General features: G+C 33.5%; 1 protein-coding gene across 1 annotated transcript; it reads left to right on the top strand.

The window, feature by feature from the left end:
* The first annotated feature begins 460 nt into the window (after positions 1-460).
* LOC127794370 (cysteine and histidine-rich domain-containing protein RAR1-like) lies at positions 461-6,538 on the top strand. The gene is made up of 5 exons (XM_052325401.1): positions 461-621; positions 3,986-3,988; positions 4,126-4,207; positions 5,479-5,611; positions 6,169-6,538. Exons 1-5 carry the CDS (start codon positions 523-525, stop codon positions 6,536-6,538), a joined length of 687 nt encoding a protein of 228 aa, XP_052181361.1. The 5' UTR covers positions 461-522.
* The last annotated feature ends 3,353 nt before the right edge of the window (positions 6,539-9,891 follow it).

Below are 9,891 nucleotides of genomic sequence, written 5' to 3'. Positions count from 1 at the left end.
TTATTAAAAATAAAAAAAATTAGGTAAAAAAAAAATTATTTCTTCAATTATTTGTTATGTTGCATAAAAATGAAAATGAAAACGTTTTTGATACTAAATGTAAAGGTAAAAATGAATATTTAAAAATAAATAAATAAATAAATAAAATCTAAAACGAAAATCAAAAACATTTCGAAAATGAAAAAGGGCTGTGCAACATAGATTATTTGCCCAAAATTAGAAATTAGATCCAAAATTCGGTGGGAAACTGATATTTTTTCTGCGGCCGTTGATGTTTACATTGCTTATGGAATGTTCCGTTCCGCTGATCAAGTGGATCAGCGGTTGAAATTTCACCACGTGTATTCCCGAATGAGGAAATTCAAAATTTACGTGGACCCCACCGGAAGGCATCTAACTCCGGCGGGGAATCGCGATCATTGCCGCCATTAGAGTGAACACTTTCAAGAGTCCGGAAGCCTGCTGTCTCGCTGCTTTCGCCCGGGGGGGAGAGAGAGAGGGAGAGATTGCCTGCGCGTGACAATGGAGAAGGTTGGAAAGGTCCAGTGCCAGAGAATGAACTGCCACGCCATGTTCTCCGACGACGACAACCCTGAAGGTTCCTGTAGATTTCACGACTCTGTCGGTGCCGCGCCCTTCTCCTCCTGATATTTCTATTAACTCTTTCGGTTTAATCTTCTTTGCCCTATTGCTTCAAGATTGTTTTTATTTTTGCATTCATTTCTGTTTCAAGCGTTGTCACATATGTGGGATTAATCAATGTTGAAATTGAATGTCAAATCGCAGACATTCGCGACTATTTTTTATATCTGATTGTCTGCGGAGGTATTCGGTCTGGAAATTGGATTCAGATAAGTATTCACGGGGCTTCTTTCAATTGGTATGTCTTTTATGGTAGCTTGTTTTCTAAAATGTGTAAAATAAAATTGTATCAATATAAAGTTATTTTTTTTTAAATTAAGATATAACATAACTAAAATAAGGTTAAAAGATATTTTAATATTTTTATTAAATTGTGTGTTAAATTTTTGGAATGTGTTGTAAGATTATTATTATTATTATTATTTTTTATCTATAAGTCCAAGATGTGCTTATTTTAAGATAACGCTTGTTAAAATGAATAAGATAAAATTATATTAAGATAATTGATCTGTAAGTTTTAAAATAAGTTATCCGAAGGGAAGGGGAAGGTAAATTTATCTGGAAAGTCTAAGATAAAATGTCACATGATTTATTTTCAGATAAATTTAACCAACATAATAAAAATCACTTTGTCTAAAATGCTTTTTATATATCACTTTTTCTGATTTATATCTTAGTTAATAAATATTACTTAAGAAAGAGATAAGTATATTTAAAAAATATCAGATAAGAAGTCACGTGACTTTTTTTTTAAGAAATTGTCAGATAAGTTTAATAAACACATTGAAAATGACAAAAGTTTAGAATATTTTTTATATTTTATCTTTTTTAGTCTATATCTTGATTAACAAACAATACCTAATATGATAGAACAAGAAATTAGTTGAAATTGCTATGCATGCAACAATTGTATCATGTACGGAGATTTTATACTGGAAGAATAAATAAGATTTCTTTAAACTTATTGCTTACAAAAGTGAGGCGATGGTCTATAGCACAAAACTTATTTGTGTTCATAATCCACTCACTTGTAGTTTAATGGACTGTATTGCACTGTGTCTAAATATTGTCAAAATAAAATTACTCTCAAAATGAGCTGAAGAGGTGTGAAGTAAAGACTGAGGATTTGAGCCATTGAAGGCTAGCATGCACATTGCCTGGGACATTGTAAGTCAACACTCTGTAGTGGACACTAGTTGCCGAGTTGATGAAATCTCCCTCTGGAGATGGAGGCACGGACATTGGCCAGTGTTTCAGAAACGGAGGCCATTATTTTGAGATGGGAGTGAAGCAGCAAGAGTAAAGATTGAGGTCAATGAATTTTTCCTACCTGTTTTCTGAATTTTTTCTTGACTCTTTTATCCAGACGTCAGAGTGCTCCATCTGTAGTTAATTCCTAGAAAATTCTCGCTGTGTTTTCGTTTCCACTCCATTTCCATAGCAATCAAAACGAGCAATGTAATTTTTCATTTTGACGATGAGCTTTCAACGTAGGTAAGGTTATTCTTGTGTGATTTGAAAAGTCAAGGTTCAAATTTTGAAAATAGCTTATTTGCAAGAAGGTAAGGGGAAGGCTGAGTTTCTGAGTAAAACTCATCCTTCCACTATTTCTCTCAGAGTGGGGAGCATAATTGGAAATGCTGTTTTTTCGTTCCCTTTGGAAATCCAAGGTCCAAGCATATCATTAGTGAGTTATAGTTCCAAAATTAGAATTAAGGTTATGAAATTAGTGTTTGATAAGAGGCCATTCTAGAGAAGAAAAAGATAAAAAAGGAATATATGCTTCTTTATAATTTCATAACATAATTATCTTTCAGTACATGGTTGTGTCTTGTACATAAACATGGGTGAAGAATTGGTTTCCGGTAATAAAATTGTCAAAATATAAAGGGTAAATTACAACCAGACCCTTTTTGGTTTATCCACTTCACAAGATTTGTGAGGGTTAGGGGTGGGTCGTTTTTCATATACTGTTTTACTTTTTCTTTGCAAAAAGACTATTTCCACAACTTGAATCCATGACATTCCAAAAGGGTTGCCCTCAAAATACATTTTAGTTTAATAAGGTATGTGCACATCAAGATAATTAAGCTTATACTGAGCTCTATGCTTCCGGTTCAACAAGCCTAAGAGCAAGCAGTATCATTTCTATTTAGGTTTGAAAAAATCTGTATGTTACTTGTCTAATAAGGTATTGTGTAGAATATCTGTTCCCAAACAGTAAGCATTCCCCTATTCCTTCACTGTTGCCCCTATAGATGAATCAATTTCTTTATTTATAATTGATATCTCATTCCTACCAGCAATTGCTATGGTCAGATATTAACTCTATGATATTGGAAGCAAAAATATATTAACTTTCTTTTTTGTTTTTAATTTTGAGAGAGAGAGACCGTACTTTTGTAATATTTCACTGAATTACGTGAGCATTATTATCTTACGTGGGATATATCTTCAAATCTTTTAGTTTCCTAGTTGAGAATAATTTCCTACTGTACTAAACTACTAGCTTTGGCCTGAAAGAGAGAAAATAAAACAAATGCATGATATATCTTGACATCTTTTAAGTTCCCAGAAGATTATAATGTCCCCACTGTTCTACACCAATGCTTTCCATGGGACTTGAACTATAAAAGAGTGGTATGCTCGTCTGCTTTAAAGAACTATATATTTGGTTCTGAAGAATTATAAGATTATTCTTTTCCAGTTTTTACACTCTTATTTTTTAACAATGTAAAGAGATATGACTAGTGGGGGGATTTCTTGTTCCTTTTATTTTCCTTTGTTTTGCATATTATACTTTATTATACATATACTAAACAGTAAAACCGAATAGTTTGTCAGTGGATTGTTCTTGGCAAATGGTAAACTGATGATGTTTCCTTAAATTTAGATTTGTTTAGCTGTGTCACAGTCACCTATTCATTAACATTTGCATTAAAGCGACTTTTGGAGATAAGATTTAGATTGCTACATGAGGAATATTCAAATATTAATGGGCGCTTGCCAATTTCTTAATCCTGTTTTCAGGTTAACAGAGTTGGTTAGACTTTAAGAGGATGGCACCATTAGTGTTGCAACCATAACTCAAATGAGCATTTCATCAAAGTCCTGTCTTCTATTTTTTAAGTCTCGCAGAGCCCATATTATGGCTTCTGGTGTAATCAGTGTCATAGTTTCACTTTTATGTGTTTCAGTTTAACCAATTGTACTCCAACCAAAATTTTGTGTACTTGCATAACCATGCATGTTTAGCTATCAATATAAACATATCGACTGCCTTTTTTGTCATGCATCCAATGGGCGTAATTTTCACTGGGTGCTGTCGCTTACATTTTATCAGGGAGTAAGTCATATCTTTGTTCTCTTATCAAAGTTTCTGTAATATTTTGTTCCCTGTTATGATTACTACTGATCAATTACAGTGTCTCAATTTGTCCTTTGTATATTCTTAAGTCGTAATTTATGACAATTATTTGCCAGCCTATATTTCACGATGGAATGAAAGAGTGGAGTTGTTGCAAGCAAAGAAGTCATCATTTCAGGTTATTTCTTCAAATTGCAGGGAACCTATTGTTCTCTTTGATGATTTACTTTTAAAGTCTACTTTCAAAAGCGAGAAGCCTAGTTTTGATATTGTAAATTGACATGCCCTGGAGTTTGACTTCAGACTCTAAGCAAGTGGCAGAATTTTGTTACTGATTTACTGTCTTTGATATGCAGGATCAAAGGACATATACATAGTTGATTCCATGGTGATAATATGGAATTCCAGTCAGTTATTGTTGAGTAGCAATTTTTGAGCCACTCTTTCTTCTCTTGAAATATGTAAAAAATTGTATTTGAGAAAATGAGCCACTCCATACTTCTTCTAGTCTCAGTTTAGTTGACTCTTCCATTCCCTCTTGAATACCTATGTCGTTGAATATGACAAGCACAAGGGCATGTGTAAGGTGTTTGACACCCATGTTTGAATCAGACGCCTAGATCTTCTCAACTCTTGAAGATATTTAGGAAAATAAAGCTCACATTTGATAATAAGGGAATTTCAAGACTTTTAGATGGTGAGAAAAAGAATTTCCATTTTTTCTCTAAATTTTCATTTTATGCTGTGGAGATTCTAAATAATAATACAATAACAACATAAAAAGCCTTTATCACACTTGTCCATTTATGATTTTCATTCATTTGCTAAATACTTGTTTCACTCGATTCACTCTGATCACAAAAACCTCGATTGATTTTCTTTTTACATAACAAACTATTTTTATTGTGTCTCATTTATTATATGTTCAATAGGAGTCACTTTGACCTTATTATAAATAACTTTATTTCTAATTTTATCTTTTTTTACATGATCATATATTTATCTTAGCATCTTAATCTTGATTATGCTCATATCTTGCACGCATTGGTGCTTTACTACCCAACATTGTGTCATACAATGATTTTGATATTAAGTTGACTTGTAAAAATTTTTCTTTTAGCTTTCCTGGAATGTTACTCTCACATAAAATGATAAATTCACTTTTTCATTTTAACCGTCATGTCTGTCTTAATACTACGAACAACATCTTCATTAATCTCCTTATCTTTTTGGATGATTGATCCTGGAATCTAAACTGATATTTTCTTTGTATTACTTGATTTTCTAGTTTGACACTATCATATATTACAGTTGTATGCAAGAGACAACATTTTTAATATTCATGAGATGTTCACATACCTAAGCTAAGGAGTTTAAGAAAGTTTTAAAAGTAGAATTACTTCAATTGATTATCTATCTGCTTGTCGATATATATTGCTTCCTTCTCATTAATACTTTTCTGCAATGATGATGTAAGGTAGGTAAACGCACGAGTGAAATACCAGTACCAAAGAAGCCCGCTCCTGTTGCAACTCCCACAAATGATGCATCTTCAAAAGAAGCATGCTCAAGGTGCCGTCAAGGATTCTTTTGCTCTGAACATGGTATTACCATGAATCTCTTTGTTCCCTGCCCTTTTTTTTGTCCTTTATCTGGAAGGTTTTGAAATGTTAACTTACAGTCATATACCAATACCAGCTCTTGCGAGTTAAATCATTGCAGTTAAATTTTCTGTAGAAGTTTCTACAATTATTTACCTTAAACCAAAGCCCGTTTTAGATGAATGCCTCGGATCATTGTGATTGCACTTGAATAATCAAAACACAAGTCACTACAAAAATGAGATCTACGTCCTTTCTTGAATCAGAAATAGATGATTTTGACTGGTTTAGATTGTACTCGGTGCAATTTTCTCTCTAGGTTTTTCATCTATTTTATTCATTAAGACAATGAGATGCCTTTTCTTTTCAACATATTGGTTTTTATTAGCTCGAAAAGAGGATATATTTCTTGTTATTTGGTCCCGAGAAGTGTGAAACGAAATAGGAGGGTTGATAGCTTGATGCTCTTAGTTCAGTGCTTTAAATTCTCTCATCCAAACAATTTTAAGTGCTACGGTTCCTTGTTATTTTCATTAGCAAATCTCGTAATGCTTTGTCTGGTTCACAGGTGAAAGTAATGAATTCAAACCCACTAACAGCAGCGGCACCTGCTCTTGCCGACAGCAATACAGATGAACAGGGAGACGCTCCTGCTCCAGCGAAGAAGGTAGTAGACATTAACCATCCTGAAACATGTAAGAATAATGGATGTGACAAAACCTTCAAAGAAAGGGATAACCATGACACTGCTTGCAGTTACGACCCTGGCCCTGCCATCTTCCACTACCGGATGGATGTAGCACAATGCTTGATCCAGTGTCGTAAAAAGCAGAAGCTGTTATCAGAAGACAAACCCCTTTTACCCTCGATTTGGGTTGAAAGAGCCGGTTTCTTTGTGTCTCTTTTTATCATCTTCCCTTGTCCTTAAAGTTTCCAATCAACAATATTGAAGAAAGAAAAAAAAGAAAGCTGAATCACAATTAATTATCTGTATCTGACCTTGTCCGATGCCGTAGTCTTGCCTGGATTACTGCAAATAAGCTATAACTTTGTGACTGGCCTCGCTCTCTCTCTCTTTCTTTTATTGGGACGTTAGCAGAGACATATATGTCAAATGTTCACACATGTTGCACTGGTCTGGCTGCTGTTGGTTAGCTAAGTCACCATGATTAACCTCCTTTCACATTCCTGTCGGGCCGGGGGTGCGGAGACGCCCGGGGTGAGTGATTACAAATGTTCACACATGTTAGAAGGTGGAGGCTCTGCAGCAAATAGCTCATTCTTCAGGGCTAAGTTGAATTTGGAGATGAAGCTGTGCTAGAAGTTAAAGCCTTAAAAGATTGGTTTCAGTTAGTTTTTTTTTTTGTTTCTGTTTCCATTCATTGTGATAGCGGCATCGCATCGCATTCACGTTCACCCTTTCTCCTTTCTCAGTACTGGTAAGGTCCGTACACGCATACGGGCCCGAACTACAAATGGGCTTTCTATTCATTAGTCGCCAGCCGTTCGGCCACAATTAGGCCATATTCGTTGTTCTGAGTTTTTTTTTTTTTTCTTTTTTTTTAACATCAAGCTCAAAATATATTTTAATAATGATACTTCCAGTGGAGAAAAGAGGTTGACCAAGTAAAATGACCGTTTTACCCCTCTTATTTTTAAATGTATCTAAGCAAAAATTCAAAAAATAAAATTAAATCACACTAAGTTTTAATTATTTTTAAAATACATAATTTTTATATAACTAATTTAAATTACAAAAAAATAGGTATAATTTATCTTAAAAATACTTTTAGGACACGTGATTGAAAAACTGTAATTGTTATGGGCTGATAAGTGTGTAGCTGGCGAAGCGGCAGCCCACAAAATGGTACCACATAGGGTGGTCTGCCTGTTTCGTAGCAGTAAATATTAGCCGTTGTGTTGGGCAATCGTTTTAGGATTTTGAGGGGTCCGTGTACGGTACAGAACATGGAAAACCAGAGCCTTCTCTCTTCAGATTTTTGGATTATTTTGAAGAGAGCCTGCGCGTCAAATTAATGGGAAACTGAGACTCAAAATGGTCTGCCGTTAAGAATTAAAAATAAAAGAGAGAGAGAGAGAGAGAGAGAGAGGGAGGGAGCAACTTTTGGTTTGTTAAGTTTAGATGACTAACGTTAACATAATTCTTAGGAAAATTCATAAATTAATGATTTATTTTAGTGTTCATTGTCTCTACTCTTTTGATTTGGACTGCTTAGTAATTGAAAATTGACATTACAAATATTATCACTTACCTAAAACAATGACTTAAATTATGAGTATGTTTATAGACCCTAAATGATTATTTTGATTTGTATTTTAAGATTGTCAACACAATTATTAATCTTGAACATCAAAATTAACCTAATCTCTAGGGAAGTTGGATGGATTCAAAAGGTGATAATGATGAAGCTCTCCCTTGATATCTATATATATATTTTTTTAATGTTAAAAGAATTGCATATTTTTTATTAGTTATTTAAATCTTCTGGTATGATTTTTTGTTATGTGGCTTGGAGTATGCTTACTCTAAAATTGTAGACACTTTTTTTGTTATTTTCAATGAAATAATGTGACAGTCACTATAATGTTGTTAGAACAAATATTTAAATTTATAATCTCATATTTATTATAAAAAAAACCATCACTTAAATTACTCTTAAAAACTAAAAAACTCGTTATTTTTCAACGACTCTCAAACTTCATGCTTCAAAATTGGGTGTGGGAATGGCATGTGATTCAATAAATTCTCTAATTTTATACTTGGAATTGGGGTGAAGCTAGTAATAGTAGTAGTAGTAGTAGTAGTGAATGCCTCCAATACACCCACTCCAGATCTGGCGTGATATATAAAGTTGCTTGGAGTATTCTACTATTTGTACATTTATTTCATTTAATTATTCACCACTTTCATTAAATAACAATCCACTATAATGCATCAGTTGAGTGGTATTGCCATCGTAGCCCGCTACAATGCATAACCAAACCAGGGCTGTACAAAGGAATTAATAATTGATTCGGGTCTGCTTAATTAACAGGCCAATTTAGTGATCTACACTTTAATTCTCGAAAATCGAATGGAATCGGGTGAACCCATTACAAAACTAAATCAAATGATTCAAGTTCAAGCAAAGTATATGATCATGTCAAGTGAGGTTTCTATGTATGGCTATGTACAAAGCTTGATTCAGCAGCAATTGTTATGAATCCCATCATGGATTGGGTCTTTATTATGTCCTTTCAGTCGTTGGTAAATGAAATGCTGCTCATTATCTCCTACTCTTATTGTTCTTTGCGATGAAGCATTATTTGGTACATACATTGTCAGTACATCATCCTTTTATATAGGCTTAATTTGGCTAGGTTTTTATTTTAGAACTTTTAAGTTGGGTAGTATTTAAATTGTGTAATAGCGTTTAAGTTGGGTAAATAACGTGTTTAGATAAATGTGTTTTTAAATTATTAGTTAAAATTTATGTGTTTGGTTTGTAAAAATTGATAAGCTGTTAAAACTTGACAAAAAGACTAAAATGGACATGTTAAATGATGTAAAATTTTATCATTAAATATTGATAAATTATATATAATTATTAAAAAATATATTAATACAATATATATACATCTTTTATTTTTTTCTTCCAATATATTATCCTTAGATTAATATACATACAATATATATGTATATATATATACATAACAATCGGGAGTAGGCAGCGAAAGATAGAACTGAGGATAGAGGCGTGGGCGACGATTGAGGTTGTGGCTAACAACGATTCAGGCTAGAGGCAACGACCGATGGGAATGAGGATGGGTTTGAGGTAGCGGCTACTAGCAACGGTGGAGTTGGAGACGACAGTCGACAGCAATGGAGGAGTTGGAGGCGAAAGTAAGGGCGATAGCTTGGGTGAATGCGAGACGGATGGCAACAATGGGAGCTTGAAATTGGTTGGAGAAGGTTGAAGAATAAGAATATGGGTTGAAAATTGGTGTTTTGGTTAATGATAAATATGTCATTTTCACAATCAATGCAACTTTTTTCTCTATGAGTGGTTTAGGGGAAGGAGCTTTCAAAAAACTATTGAAATAGTGTTTAAGTTATATAGCTTTTTAGTTATTTGAGTTTACCAAACACTTAATTGAAAAAAGCTTGACAACTTTTAAGCTATACTGATAACTTATAAGTGATCAAACTGCTTAGCCAAACGGACCTATAGTGTTTGTTAAAATAAATAAGATAAAATTGTACTAATATAATGTTATATA

Source organism: Diospyros lotus, chromosome 1 (assembly GCF_014633365.1).
Source record: "Diospyros lotus cultivar Yz01 chromosome 1, ASM1463336v1, whole genome shotgun sequence".
Lineage (NCBI taxonomy): Eukaryota > Viridiplantae > Streptophyta > Magnoliopsida > Ericales > Ebenaceae > Diospyros > Diospyros lotus.
This window is presented reverse-complemented; position numbering and strand designations above follow the sequence as displayed.

Coding starts and splice junctions, on each gene's coding strand:
- LOC127794370 (XM_052325401.1), top strand. CDS start 523: ATGGAGAAGGTTGGAAAGGTCCAGTGCCAGAGAATGAACTGCCACGCC. Junction 4,208..5,478: donor GTTATTTCTTCAAATTGCAG/GGAACCTATTGT, acceptor TTCTGCAATGAT/GATGTAAGGTAGGTAAACGC. Junction 5,612..6,168: donor GGATTCTTTTGCTCTGAACA/TGGTATTACCAT, acceptor TAATGCTTTGTC/TGGTTCACAGGTGAAAGTAA.